Raw genomic sequence first — 15,591 nt, 5'->3', positions numbered from 1 at the left:
TATTTGAAGTTATGTTACTTGATAGGTATAAATTAATATTCGCTAATGGTTTTAAAATATCAGCCCTTTCATGATTATAAAATACTTTCTTTCCTTGACCTCAGATCAATCTGTTATTAATTAAACTATAGCAGGACTTCTTAGTGTTTACATGAACCTCTGTTTATTAATATATGTGCATCATATGTGTATAATTTCAGTCTCTTCATATATTAAGGTCTGTCTTTCTGAAGAAGCATTCTGTTGGGTGCTTTGGAACTGTCGTGATTGAATGCTGGGCTAAAATTGGACAGTTCTTTCTCCTCATACTTATGTGCATTTTCTATGAATAGTATTCACCAAGCAGACTTAAATATATAAAACATGGGGCATTAACCTTCAGAAGAGATCAAGATTGCAATAATAAACCCAGTGAATAATCTGTCTTTATATGTACTCAAAATCTGATATTAACAATTCAGACATCAAAACTCAAAAGGTCTTGCACAAGATTATTTATGAAAAGTAAATCCCACACTTTTGTCATTGCCGTGAAATTGTAGTTTTCAAACTGATTAGGATGGGATTGGAGAAGTGCTAAGAATCACAAACAGAGTCTTTTTTTTTTTTTTTCTCAATCATGGTTGCTTTCTCCTCCCTCAGTATCTCTCCAAATCATAGATTGCCATAAGAGGAGTGATGAGTTTTGAAATATTCTGATATCCCTTTTCCTTGTGATAGGAAAAGAATAAGCTAACTATTAGAAATTCAACATGAAAATCTAATCTGTCTATATAGCTTGGCCTATAATACATCAACTAAACAGAAATGTTTTGAAAAATGAAAGGAAGGGCTGCTGATGATTACAGAAAACATTCGTACATTTAGCTTCTAAACTAAAGGCAGTTTGGGCAACATATGTAGTCATCACAGCAGGCAGGGTATCACTGTCATTAACAAGCCAAGGGCAGGGATGCCATTCAACATCCTGTGAAATATAGGGCAGGCCCCAAGACAACAGTAACAGAAAAGCATAAACTGCCTTACTGAGAGTAAGGAGATTTCAGCAAGACCTTTTAAGGAGGTAATGCAGTTGGAGAGGATGAGGCTTGGAACCATGAGGTTCAAATGTGCGTCTCTATGTTCCTGAGCCAATGAGTGGTCATTCCTAGTCCAGGGAATGGGTTTGGACATGCATGAGTGAGTGAGGTGATGAAAGTAAGCCGCATCATGTGTCATCATCCAACCGCAGCATCTGTGGCACCTCTGTTAAGGTAACAGACAGGACAGGATGTGAAGACTGTGTTGAAAAGTCACTAGAGCAGGGCACCATGGCTTATGGTCTTTAATCACAGCCCTGGGGAGGCAGAAACAAGAGGATTCCTGTTTATGCCATGCTCGTTAGTTTTACATAGTAAGTTCTGAGCCTACTAGCACTCCACAGAAAAATCCTATTAAAAAGAAGGAAGGGAGGGAGGAAGGGAGGGAAAGAGAATATCCATTAGAGGAAACTAAAAAAGATGAATTGGTTAAATGGAGGACAGAAATGTAGTGTTGATCCTGGGACACGCTGGGTGGCTGCAGGGGCACTTGCCCTCTTTCACACTTGACCCTTCCTGCCCTCCTCCCCTCAAGATACCAAAAATAAATCTTGATTCATTTATTTCCAGTTAAAACGTGTGCGGGAAACCGAAAAACAATGCAAACCTCTCCTGGAAAGGAACAAGTGCCTCGCCAAGAGAAACGATGAACTGATGGTGTCCTTGCAGCGCATGGAGGAGAAACTAAAAGCCGTAACCAAGGAAAACTCAGAAATGGTGTGTATCACGGAGTCCTCCTCCTCGGAAGCTGCAGCCTCCTCCTCTGGGGCCCCGTGACCTACTGGTTTTTCCTGAGGTTGTATTTTATACGCTGGTTAGACTTTCCCTTGAGTAAGCAAGGAAACGTGAAGAAGAAAGCAAGAGAAGGGCCTGCCTCTGGATTGTCTGGGGTTTTTAACTTTGTGGAACTGGAGGTAGTCTTCCAGGGATGCACTCACCCTTCAAACACTTGAAAAAAAAAAAAAAGCAAAGCCTCAGCATGGTTCCTGAGTCACAGAAATGTGGATCGAGCCCATGCCTGCCTTCTAATTTGATTGATAGTTGGGAAATCAATATCATGGCTAGTATTCTGCATGGATGACTGATGTGATTGTACATTCCTAAAAAAACTTCTGAGGTAAGATAGCTATAGAAATGTCCAAAACGTTGCCAAGGACTTCAGTGTAATATAGCAGATAAAATGTACTTAAGGGTAAAAATTTACCAGTGACTAAAATTGGGGATTTTTAAGGTTTCCACTTGTAATGTCTTCTTCTCCAATTTAGAGAGAGAAAATAACATCTCACCCGCCCTTAAAGAAACTGAAGTCTCTGAATGACCTTGACCAAGCTAATGAAGAACAAGAGACGGAGTTTCTCAAACTGCAGGTCATTGAGCAGCAGAACATCATTGACGAGCTCACAAGGGTAGGTGAACCCACTACAAACTCCTAGATATTCTCAAGGATGAGTAGCCAACAGCCAATGTGTAAGGAAGCACTTAATAATTTTGGATTAACTCCAAATGCCCACATTTATGTGCTCAGCATGTAACTATATACAAGGAACTCTATCCTAAAATGTTTTATATTATTAAGCTTATTTATACCTTTCAGTTATAACCATTTGCTAACTAGTTTAGAAGCAAAAATATAAGCCACATTAAAGGAATTTTCAGATGCATTGTTATACAATTACGTTATGTATGTAAGGGCAGATCTATATATCTTGTAATTGTTTTCCACTGTCGGGCTTGTAAGGCTCAGCAATTCAATTTGCCTTCAAAACCAAGACCATATACTCCTTGTTTCTACCACCTAATCAGTGCATAGCACATAGATACAGTCCATTAGAAAGGCTTTGGGAGTGAAGAGCAGCATCATAGTTCTGTAATAGACTGGGAATTCCAGTCCACACTTGATTGACAGATACTTTGGTACCTGCTGAGGATCACTGCCACCCCATTCGCATCTGGTTGAAGTCCTGTGACCAGTATGGTGGAATAAGACCTCTTGAAGCCTGCAGGCTTTCTCCTTCATCTCTCTGCCTTTACTCTGTGAACGGCATCTTTATTTCTTCTTATTTCAAAAATAAGCCAAAGCCTGTAGACTTGAACTAATCATGGGGGCAGGAGGGCTGTTACACAATAGTCTTTAGAGTAGGTGAACTTTGATTCACTGCCATTGGGAGCAAAGGAGTCTACTTCTGTCTGTAATTAATTACTACTCACCCTTTAAAAATTGTCCATTGTTGCGGGTAGTGGTGCTGCATGCCTTTAATCCCAGCACTCAGGAGGCAGAGGCAGGCAGAGATATCTCTGTGAGTTCCAGGCCAACCTGGTCTACAAATTGAGTTGCAGGACAGCCAGGGCTCTCCCACAGAAGAACTCTGTCTTGAAAAAAAAATTGTCCATTGTTCATATATGCTATAATGTGCACCCCCTAGATTAAGAGCATAATTTAAGTATACAGTGTATAAATTTTTAAAGTTTCAGCTATATGGAGGATACATGATCAAAATATTTTGTATATAAAGGCAAAAAATAAAGTCTAAATGCCAATGTTTTGAATTATATTCAAATATAGTGTGAAGCCTCATTCCCACCTTGATGACTCCTAAATCTCACAAAGTCACTAGTCTAGGGATATACCTGGCTTTGAACACCCTCAAATTAAGCTATAAGTTTACCATTGATCAGGGAGTTCCATATAGCCCATATTTGCAGTAAAAAACACAGAGTACTTAATGATTAAATCCCAAGTTGTCCCAGTATCTATGCTCACAGCATGCGAGTCACGAAGTTGAACACAGTTTGTAGGTATTCACCTAGTTTCTCAGAAAACCACCGCCATCTCTCCCCAAAATAAAACAAGCAAAACTAGGTGACTCCAACAGAGTAGATGCCGTGCTTCCTGTCCCATCCTTACCAGCTGCAGACTAGAAACAAGGTTCCAAAAATAGTCAAGGGACACCTGCCTATGCTATGAAATGACACAATGTAAAAAAATAAAAGTGAATTTTAATTAGAAATAATTTTTTTCTCACCACAAACGCAAAGTAAATTTGGGCATTGGAAAGCATAGCAACTGCTCTTTGTGGGACTCTGTTTTCAGGCATAAAATGAAGGAACACAGCATACTTCCTGATCAAATGGCAGGGAAATTACAAAATACATCCTCTGAAAATATTGGTACATCATATCCAAATGTTACCAAATTGGTCAAATAAAATCGTATTTCAAAATAAAAAGACATCACCTCTCAGGGGAGAACAAATGTCTCTTTGAAAAACAAAACCAGGGGCAACAGAGGTAGCTCAGCAGGTGAGGTCTAGTCCCTGAACCCACTGTTAGAGGCGCTCTGGGATCCAATGTCCTCTTCCAGCCCCTGGGCAGAAGAAAGTGACAGCAAAACTATTGGGAGATGTGCAGCTACTTTCGATCTGAAAAGTCCTCGTTTGTTTTCTAGGATCGAGAAAAACTCATCCGTAGGAGAAAGCACAGGAGAAGCTCGAAGCCAATCAAGGTAAGGAGGAAAATTTTATGGAGCATTTGCCACAAAGAGCCAGGACGGGGACTCCTGCCAAGGAACCTTCCTGCAAAGATGTGATAAATCAGATGCTCTTGAACTGCCACAAACCATGAGCACTACTTGTTTTTTTTTAAAAAAATCTCTTAACGTTTCTCAGTCTGAAAATGGCTGTGCTGTTGTGCCCTAACCATAAGGCTATGACTTCCTCTAATAGGAAAGCCAGTGGGTTTAGTGTTAGAAGGTCTTTCTGACAAGTGGGTGTGTTACATTCTAAGAACGTGTAAGAGACATACGTGATCAATATCTTCCATTGAATCATATTAATTTCTGATATCTGTCCTATAACTGATTAATGAGTTTATTAAATTATTAAATTATCATCATTTGGGAAGTGTTATTGATAATGACATTCAGTCCACCATTGTTTTTATAGCCCCATACAGTGCACAACATCTCATTGTTTTGATTTCCGTGTTTGCTTTTTACCATGTATGTCACTTGGTTTGGATGTGGGATTGGAGGACTAGAGTTAAGACCCCATGACCTCCTTTTACAAGGAAGCCTTTATTTTCAAAGCCCCTTAGGCCAAACTAAACAGAGAAAGATGCATTGACTCATCATGCCATTGAAGGTACTGTGAACAGATTATGATGGCTGTAGAAGACAGCCAAATATTCATACATTTCCTTTGAGTATGTCAGAAGTGAAAAAAACCTTTGAGAACAGATGGATCGGCATTGTGCTCCTACCTAGTGTTTGTATTTCACCAAAGAACCATTAGAGACCCCGTGACCTCCTTGCTCATCTGTATCTGATATTCTTCACCAGTTTGGGTCATATTATTAGTAAGTTTATACTTTCTCTCCACTTAGAGGCCTGTTTTGGATCCATTCATTGGCTATGATGAGGACTCCATGGATTCAGAAACATCATCCATGGCCTCCTTTAGAACGGACCGGACACCCGCCACTCCCGATGATGACTTAGATGAAGTAAGTTTTTTCTTTCCTCTGGTCCTGTATGACACTGTCACCAAATCTTTCCTCTAAGGGGAAGGAAAAGCACAAAATGATCTTGTAACAGTGACCAACCTTGAGATCACGATCCACTTTGATAACTCTGGGAAGTAAGCATCACGTATGTCATGGAATCTCTCTAGAGACTTCTCAAACCTTCTGTGTGGTTCTATAATTTTATTACTCATCTCAAAATAAAAGTGACTTCCCAAAAATCTTCATCTGTGGAAGGTGTGAAAGGCAGAACAAGCCCAAGAGGCTTCTAGATTCAATCTAAGGCAGCGTTAAAGTAAACTCCATCTTCTGTGGTCCACCTTCATCAGAATGATCTAGGGGCTTCAGCTACACTGAACACAGCTACTAAGTCAGGGTTAGGGGAGTGAAAACTGTCAGTCCACACTGTTTTTTTATAAGCAGGGATCCATGTAATGCTAGCTGCCCCAAGCCCTTTAAACAGCTAAAGGAGAGCATAAACTTCTGATCCTCCTGCCTCTACCTGCCAAGTTCTGAGATTTCAGGTTACCACAACTCCTCCACATATATGTATAAATCCTCCACATATACATAATATATAACTCCTCTCTATATATATATATGCATATATACATATATACACTCATATATATATATATATATATATATATATATATGTATTTTTATGATGCTGGGGAGTGAATCAGGGCTTAGTGCATGCTAGACAAGCATTTTAACAACTAAATTTCATCCCCAGTTCCTCATTCCACATTTTTTACCAAATTCTCTGGTGATGATTGAATTATGCCCCAAATCTAAGTTCTGAGACTGAGCTTTATGATTTATTAGGGATGAATTATAACCACAAACTAATGATTTATTTATGTATCTGAATGCATGGGAAGAAATAAGAGTAAAGCTTTAAGTATCTGCCTCAAATTTAGATCCAAACTTTGGGTATGACTTCTAAAATTGGGTATTATTTGAGGCCAAATGGGAAGTAATCATTAATGTAAAAATAAATAATTGTTTCTTCCATTAAAACAATGTCTTACATATTTTTCCAACATCTACACTGAACATATTCCAATTCGCATTCTTACTGACAATTCAGAATTAAAAATAAAATAAAATAAATTATAACTTCTTTATAAAAGTGGGCAAATGTCACTTTTCACACAGAACACAGGACATGAACATAACATAATTACTTTGGGACTTTTTGCATTTCAAACCCCCAGAGTCTAGCTGCTGAAGAATCTGAGCTACGATTTCGACAATTAACAAAAGAATATCAAGCCCTCCAAAGAGCATATGCCCTCCTGCAGGAGCAGACTGGAGGCATCATAGACGCTGAAAGAGAAGCCAAGGTGAGTCTGGACATGCAAGAGGGCCTGGAATTAGATTGCAGAAGCTGCATTCCAAATCACTAAGGACATTAAGATGTCAGCAGCACAGCTTTCTCTGTGCCCTTTCATCATCTGAGGCGTTTGAACTGTTTTCTATTTAATTCTAACAAACTGCAGATCTAAACACGTAAGAACCAGTACAGATCAATGCTTTTAAGATAGTTGGGTGTGTGTTTCTTATTTTTGCTACTTGAAAACTTACATTTTCTAACTCATATTGGATTTTGATGATCCATTTTTTAAGTTCCTTGCTTGAAATTGGGATTATTTTATTTTTTCAAAAGTAATGATTAAGCCACATTCTCTTCTTAATTAACAAGTGCAAAACATTACATTTACAACTCACTAAGAATTTCACAGATAATGTTTGAATGAACCTTTGTGTCAGATCTCTAAGGCAGATGTTTTTATAAGAGAATTTAAGACCCAGAAAGATTAATGGACTTGCCCAAGGTCACACAGCTAGTATGTGGTAAAACTTGGATTACTGCTCCAATATTGGCTCTACTTTCTTTCTAGAATGTTGTAATTGTTACTCAAAAGCCTTTCTCCAAAAGAAGGAAGGACAGAGGAGAGAAAGAAGGAAGGAAGAAAGGGAGGGAGGGAGGGAGGGAGGGAGGGAGGGAGAGAAGGAGGGAGGGAGGGAGAGAAGGAGGGAGAGAGGGAAAGAGGAAGGACAGAGGAGAGAAAGAAGGAAGGATGGAAGGAAGGAAGGAAGGAAGGAAGGAAGGAAGGAAGGAAGGAAGGAAGGAAGGAAGGAAGGAAGGAAATTATTTATTCATTCATTCAGTCAAAGCTAAATTACTTACCTGGGGTCCTGATTCGAGGACCTGAACCCAGCCCTTAAGCTGCAGAGTCGGAACCACCTAAAGAACCTGCCTTGTGGACTTTGGCAAGAGACAAGAAGGAGCATGTCTCTGCTGTGCTGTTGCCCCACTTTTCTTTTTGAAGGGACCACAGCATGCTGGGAGGTGCCACAGCAACTACCTGTAGCCATTTAGAAGGTAGATAGGTACTACAAGTCTCTATTTTTAAGTGGTAGCACACACACACACACACACACACACACACACACACACACACACACACACACACATGCACACACACGCAAGGGGATAAATGCTAAAGACTAAACTTTGATTTGAACAAACATGCAGGCCATCATCAGAAAGAGATGTTCTCTTATGCTCATGTATTTTCCTCAATACTATTATATTTGAGGTTTTCACTGTCAGTATTTTTAACCCTTCATACTGCATAAAATAGTATATAATATGGATTATATATGTGTGTATATATATACATATATATCCTATAATGAATAGTAAAATAAAATGTTTTTAATTTAGATTTAGGTACCAGAGCACAAAGTTGGCTCTGAAAGAAACAATGAAACTTAAAAAAGTAAATAAGACTTATTTCCCTCTCAGAAAGGAAGTTCCTTTAAATAGAGAGAGCAGCAGTGAGTTGCCATCAAGGGTCTGGAAAACAAGCGATGACATCTCAGGTCAGAAGTGATGTCTAGGTGGAGTCTGCAGTGTGACAGTCTTTTCAATGCTGGCTAGAGAGCGTGACTGTTGCTGTGATAACCAATGAGACCACGGGAAGTTTATTCAAGACTCTAGATCTTCTTCGATCATGAAGGCAACTTCGAATACTTTTGTTTTTGAAGACCCTTCCCCTACACAAATGACCTGGCTGAGCCCTAGGAATGGCCGTGGCCATATTACTCACTAAACTCTGGAATTTTGCTCTCACCAGGCACAAGAGCAGCTCCAAGCGGAGGTACAGAGATACAAGGCCAAAATCGAAGACCTGGAGGCAACCCTAGCTCAGAAAGGGCAGGTAGGTGCCTGGTTGCCAGCCTTTCTGCAGATGCCGCTGGTTCAGGCTGCCTCTCCTCTATCTGGCTCACCCCATGCATGGGCCACACCCGGGACACGGCTTGGCTCACCACAGTGACCTTTCTCAAACTGTGTCAGAATGTAAACTATTCCTGTCCCTGGTGTTACCCTCCCAGAGTGCAAATCCAGCCACAGCGGTGAGTGAAGTTGGGCAAGAGAGAGGCCAGAGGAAGGGGTGCCTAGTGGGACAAGGCCTAGGAGCTGTCACAAACTGCTAGGGCAGTACTCTCCCCCCCCCCCTCCCCACCAGCTGCATTCTTTGCCTCTGTGCTCCATATATGGTTCTGCATTTTAATGTTTTCCATCCATATGTATCGAGCCTGTGTGCATTCTGACCTGTTTCACTTTTTTTGCCTGTGTGGTCACTTCTGAGTCCCCAGAAGGCTGGTCCTGGATTATTCAGACTGGAAAAGGTAGAGCTAGTAAGTGACAATGATACAAGGGTTACTTTGTCCTGGCGACTTCGGCCCCAGAATCCTTGAAAAAGTAGCTGGCGAGGGTGGGTGTCATTTACCAGAACCAGTTAACTCTGTGCAGGCAAACTGGGTGGAAAGAGCATGGCCCTGGCCGACTGGTTTGAGGACACATACTCCTTCCTTCGTGGCACTCTGAAATGCTGACTGCGCGATATTCTTTGTCAAACAGGATTCACACTGGGTAGAAGATAAACAACTTTTCATTAGGAGAAACCAGGAGCTTTTAGAAAAGGTATGTTGGGCACACCACCCCAGTGGGGCAGAGGAGGAAATGATGATCCAGGAGCAGCAGGGGGTGCTCTCAGGAGTGGCACAGGGGACCAGGGAAGGGGAGGCTTTCCCACCACCGCTCTGTCCTCTGCTGCGTGCTCAGCTGCATCCCATCACCGCCATCACCATCAGCTAAGTGGCACCCGTGCATGGCTGCAGCCCTGTGAGGACGTGATCCCTGTGCCCCGCCGATTTGTTAACCATATGTGTGTGCTGTAGATACTCTATGTGTGTGTGTATATATATATGTGTGTGCACACACACGCACATGAGCATCTCCTGTGTGGTTGTTCACCTGCCCTCCCCCTAAAAAAAAAAAAAAGCAATCTCACTGCACATGTTGTTTTGTGTAAGAAAGTGACAGAATATATCTGTGCTCCGACTGTCACAGACTATATTCTCACTTTTAGACCTATTTGCTAAGCTTGGCTGTTTCTTTTCTTTTACTTTTTAAAGGGAGGGATCGGTTTGTTTTTTAGAAGCATCCAAAACAAAACAAAACAAAAACATCATGTCCAGGAAACTGGTCAACAAGCTAAGATATGCTTCTAAGCAATAGATATAATTAACCACAGGCTTTTGATCTGAGGCAACTTAACATCATAGAACAGTTCAAGGTTAAAGGTTCAAGGTTCCTTCAGTGCATTCTTTCTACAGTTGAATGAAAGATTTAAAGCATAATAATCTTATACTTGACAGAATCAGAATTTAAAGCTTTTGAATATACAAAAATTTTCTGTTGGTCAATTGGAAATTATGTAGAAATTATTTTAGCATTATTCTCCCCAGTCTTTTCTATTACTGATAACTGGTAAAAACTGACCACTGTTCCATGTCCAAGTGGGAGGGAAAAGCTGTCCTCTTACCTCTAGTTTGGCAAGGATAATACATCCTGTCTTTCTCCAGATTTGGCAGGACTGAAGTATGAAGGTGGCCAGTACCCAAAATTCAGACCTTAAGTCTTCTATAAAGAAATGCAGTTAGGTGGGCATGGTAGCACAAGCGACTAGCTACTCAAGCGGCTGAGGCAGAAGGATCAGAAGTTGAAGGTCTCCCAAGAGTATACAGTGAGTTCAAAGCTAGCCTGGGTAACTTAGTGAGATTGTTTTGGAAGAAAAAAAAAAATAAAAAAGAGGATTCAGTGGTAGAGCACTTGCCTGGCACTCCTAAGGCTCTGTGTTCAATCCCTGTTAGAAAACAAATAAAAAGTTAAACAGAAACATAGGAGAGACAAGAAAAAAAGTCAGTCCTATCAATGAATTAAAATCTGTAAACAACTGTTCTAATTGTATCAGTAGCCACCAGATCCAGTGATCTCCCCCAATACCCCATCACAGATCCAGTGATAAGATTCTAAGAAGGATAATCTCCTCTATAACCTGAGCCAATTCATAAAAATAAAACCTGAAATTTCATTAGACTACAGGTGTTTATGATGAGGTGCTGGAGAGATGGCTCAGCAGTTAAGAGCACTGGCTGTTCTTCCAGAGGACCAGAGTTCAATTCTAGCATCTACAGCAAGTGGCTAACAGTGCTTGCAACTCCAGTTCCAATGGATACAACACCCTCTTCTGGCCTCCTGGGGTACTCACAGCCATATTTGTGTGCACATGTACACATACACACACACACACACACACACACACACACACACACACACACACAGACAGATGGAGGGAGGGAGAGATGGAGAGAGAGAAAAAGAGAGACAGACACAGAGAGAGAGACAGAAAGACAGAGAGAGGTTGACAAGATGCATGGCGAAAAACAAAAAAAAAACCCTTGTTGATCATATTAATAAATGTCACATGTCAGATTTTTATGTCTCATCATTGCTCTGCTGCTCTTGTCCTACTAATCTCAGAGATGTCCCATGACGTGTTGTTATAATCCTTTATCACGCAATTGATTCCAGGATGCTTTCTGATTTCCTTTAGTCTCCTGATTTTTTTTTTGTCAAAGGGAAATATTTGAGCTATGTCTTCTAAATCGAAAACAGAAACACACAAACACACAGAAAACAGAAAAAGCTAAATATTTTATTTTCAGTTATATATTTTGGAAAATAAGATCCAACTCTACAATTAAAGCCCCTGTGTTTGTGTTCTACATTTAAACTTTTAAACTGCCATGTGTATGATGATTCCTTCACAGATAATGACAAAGAAAGCAATACATGAAGACTATCAGTTTCCTGAAAATCCACAGGGGTCTTAGACATGATCCCTGCCTGAGGGGAAGGCACATGGTACACATCTGACTTAACTCCTTGTCTCATGCTTCATCAGGTCGTACAGGATGCCTTTGAGAAAGTCACATAGAACAATAGTGTGGTGCTGTGTAACTAATTATAGTCCCGACAGAAACACTATGGCAGAAAGATCACTGGAGGCCAGGAGTTTGAAGCCAGCCTGATCCACATAGAGAGACCCTGTCTTAGAAAACCAACCAGTCAGTAGCAAATAAGAAACAACAGGAAACAGTTCCACAGGACAACAGAGAAAAAGGTGCCATTTCTGAGTCTTTGGACTAGCAGAGGTTCATGCGGAATTCAGAGCTTAGCATTCAGGGAAGAGAATGATTTCCTCTGTAATAAAAAAGATAGAGGAGTGTTTTCCAGGTAGATGAGGACAGAGAAAGCTCCTGGAATCACAGGGTTGATTGGGGCTGCTAGGAGTGTGTGTGGTGTGTGTGTGTGTGTGTGTGTGTGTGTGTGTGTGTGTGTGTGTCTGCATGATCACATATGCCTGTGCAGAGATGACACTGATAGCATTTAATTCTGAATGATCAAGTGGTGAGCAGCTTTCTAAGGTTTGGAATTCCATATTATGGAGTCTCAAAACACTCTATTCAGCAATTGACATTTTGTATGTATGAGCAGTTTAAAGCAATTACTATGTATTTCCCAATTCCTGCAAATGTATACAGCAAATCTTATCACCATACAAAAGGTTGTTTGAGGTGATGGGCATGACTTGATTAGATTGTATCTATAAACTTCTGTAATTGTAAGCTGTAAATTAATGGTCATATTATTCCTGTGACAACTGGTATCTTCAGAGATAAGCATGTCAATTGCCCTCATAAACATCCTTAAATCTGTTCCCATCACACTGTGTCTGACCTGTATGGGATATATGTCTCAAATTCACTGTCTACAGAAGCTCTAGCCCTCATGCTCAGAGAAAGGTTCTTCCTGACATGTGTCTCTGTGCCTCCCCAACTTAGCTGAAAGATGGCTACAAGGAAAGCCAAGCCTACCTTAAGCACATCTCCTTGGGGATTGTTGTCACGGTCCAGAGCAAACCCTACTCACTGAGTGGATGAAGGCTCTCCATGCTTGCCTTGCCCACGGCGCCCTTTGCTGTGCTCACCTAACTCCAGGGTTTACTTTACCAGATAGAGAAACAGGAAGCAGAGAATCACCGTCTGCAGCAGGAACTACAAGACGCCAGAGACCAGAACGAGCTGCTGGAGTTTCGCAACCTAGAACTAGAAGTAAGAAAATGCTGATGCTGATGATGTCAGGATCATGACATGCGCAGAGCATGTTAGGGCCTGGGGCCTGAATTAGGCATTCAGAGTCATCTTCTCATTGGGACCTCAGAGTTAGGTCTGGAATTTCTAGCTGCGACAACTGAGACTAAATACCTTAAAAGTGTTGCCCACATCATGTGAGTGGTAATGATTAATCAAGAGGAAGCTTGGAACTGTCCTGACAGGGATTGTGCTCTCCCAACAGCTGGGTGACTGGTTTTTAGGAAATACCTAGATTAATCAGGCCAAACTTGAGGTGATTGTTTTGAAGGATTTATTGTTTTAAATAAAACATGTATCATGCCACACTTTCATTGTATTCTACAAAATCTGACTGAGGCTCTGGGGGATGAGAAGTTCCTGTTTGAATTTTCTGTTATTTTCCTAGTGATATTTGTCTTCAGTTTATTTCAGATTAGGTCTGGAGGTAAAGTTAGTAATCAGTGTGCTCCAGTAGAGAAGGGTAAATGATCCATGCAACCTACATATCTTGCTCATGAAGAATGAGAGGACCCAATGTACAGAGACTGTTTGCCACCATAACCCTTCAGAGCCAGCCCACCCTAGGATATCTAAAGGGAATAAATATTCACACTGTTTAAATTGCATCTCCACTTTCCATATTTCCCTGAACAAGAATCTTCAAGGATGGATGACCCTGTCCATAAATTTTCTCCCATATTTTCAGCTGATGGACTGCTTAATTCTTTACTACTCATTTAAGCATGTACATCTTGAAGTTTTTGTTTTTTCTTTTTCTTTTTTGGCCAAATGACACATTGATAAACTGCTGAAACAGTATAAAGAGACAACTGGGTTAGTGTTTAATCAGTTAACTGCTTCTTTTCTCCTCTTATGTTTTTTTCAAGGAAAGAGAGAGGAGATCCCCTCCATTTAATCTACAAATTCACCCCTTCTCAGATGGTGTGAGTGCTCTGCAGATCTACTGCATGAAAGAAGGTGTCAAGGTAGGCAGACATTGGATCATCTGTGTGTGTGTGTGTGTGTGTGTGTGTGTGTGTGTGTGTGTGTGTGTGTGCAGATGTTAGGAAAACAGGGGACTGGGAAAGGAATGGCTGCTCATGGCCACTCCGTATACCAGTACCTAGATAGCAGGACAGAAATAGTCACACATCTGTTGGAAAGTCAATAGGACATAAAATAAATAGTTATTGGACAGAGGTGTAAAAGGGAAAGGCAAAAAAGAGAGGCGGGTCATTTAGATCAGAGTAACATAAAGAATGCTGTAGGATCAAACGTGCATTAAAATAAATGGTATTAATTACCTCAGGGAAATATAAATAAACTATGTGCTTCAAGAAACGTATTTCAAGATGGCCATATAGAACACGTCATCTGGGTCCCTTTATTGTGGCTTCCTAGGTGCTGCGGAATTCATTGTCCTGGGATTTTTGAGTGAGATGAGACTTCTGAAGTTATCCAGTTCTTGTTGTTTTTGATGGATTTAATTGAAGGAGGATTTTAGCCCTTTAGGAGGGGCTTAGCCTTTATAACATGGTGCTTACTAGATCAAATGTGACTCTTCCTTTAGTGCTTAGTGGAACACATTTTACATATTAAGGTTGAGATGACGTGGCTCTGTTCCCCACAAAATAGACTGCCCAGCAGTCCTCATGAAAGGCATGAGGACTTGCCCTTTGAGGTACAGCTGGGGTGCCTCCTGTTGTTTCTGGTGGGTCCTGTTACCTTCTGCATGGCTCCTCCTGCTTCCACTCTGAGCTAGCTGCTGCCCAGTGTACCTGCTTCGGCACCCTTCTCTGCCACGTCTGTGCCTGACTCGAACACGTCTCCTTGATTTTACAGGATGTCAACATCCCTGACCTCATAAAGCAGCTTGATATCCTGGGTGATAACGGGGTAAGTGGTGCACGGATGACGTGTGACGAAGGTGTGGACTGGCCTGAACAGAGTTGAGAAATACTAGGCAGTGTGCCAAGTATAAGACACCAGCAAGCCAGACAGCATCTCTCCCTAAGCGTGTACCTCCCCACAGAGAATCACACATGCCGAAGCAGCCACAGGCATGACCGGAAGGTAGCCACAGAAAGGAGGCGTGGTAGAGGGCTTTTCATAGGAAGGGTTCAGGTTGGAATGCAGACCACATCTGCAGTGATTAAAGCTAATTACCGTCTGACTGCTGCTCACAGGCATCCAGCGTAAAATTAATCAGCCAGGCGGTCGGAAAGACTGCTCAACACTAGAGTTGTTGGCAGCCCTATAAAATGAAGCAGGAGGCTGTGTTCTTTCTTTCCTTTTCACAGCTCCCTCTGAGCGGGGCCAAGGGCTATTAATTCAGGGGCAGCACCACTCGTAGCAGCATAAGGGGAATGGCACACCTAGTCTGTGGAGCAATGTACAAGGAAAATGGCGCCATGTTCCCCTTGAAAAGGAGAACCAA

The 15,591-nt window shown here is 41.3% G+C and overlaps 1 protein-coding gene across 2 annotated transcripts in view; it reads left to right on the top strand.

Annotated features, from left to right (window-relative positions):
• Jakmip2 (janus kinase and microtubule interacting protein 2) overlaps positions 1-15,591 on the top strand; it is a 148,603-nt gene that overhangs the window by 112,882 nt on the left and 20,130 nt on the right. The window contains exons 6-15 of one of the 2 annotated variants that reach the window (XM_052742117.1): positions 1,650-1,796; positions 2,345-2,485; positions 4,525-4,581; positions 5,460-5,579; positions 6,818-6,946; positions 8,747-8,830; positions 9,535-9,597; positions 13,035-13,133; positions 14,042-14,140; positions 14,997-15,050. In XM_052742117.1, the coding sequence (XP_052598077.1) occupies positions 1,650-1,796; positions 2,345-2,485; positions 4,525-4,581; positions 5,460-5,579; positions 6,818-6,946; positions 8,747-8,830; positions 9,535-9,597; positions 13,035-13,133; positions 14,042-14,140; positions 14,997-15,050 (993 nt within the window). The remainder of the gene's footprint in view (positions 1-1,649; positions 1,797-2,344; positions 2,486-4,524; positions 4,582-5,459; positions 5,580-6,817; positions 6,947-8,746; positions 8,831-9,534; positions 9,598-13,034; positions 13,134-14,041; positions 14,141-14,996; positions 15,051-15,591) is intronic. The other variant, XM_052742118.1, reaches the window with a different exon arrangement.

Source organism: Peromyscus californicus, unplaced genomic scaffold (genome assembly GCF_007827085.1).
Source record: "Peromyscus californicus insignis strain IS unplaced genomic scaffold, ASM782708v3 Scaffold_17__1_contigs__length_78620276, whole genome shotgun sequence".
NCBI classification, from domain to species: Eukaryota; Metazoa; Chordata; class Mammalia; order Rodentia; family Cricetidae; genus Peromyscus; species Peromyscus californicus.
Note: the sequence above shows the minus strand (reverse complement) of the source record. Positions and strands in the feature narration are given on the sequence as shown.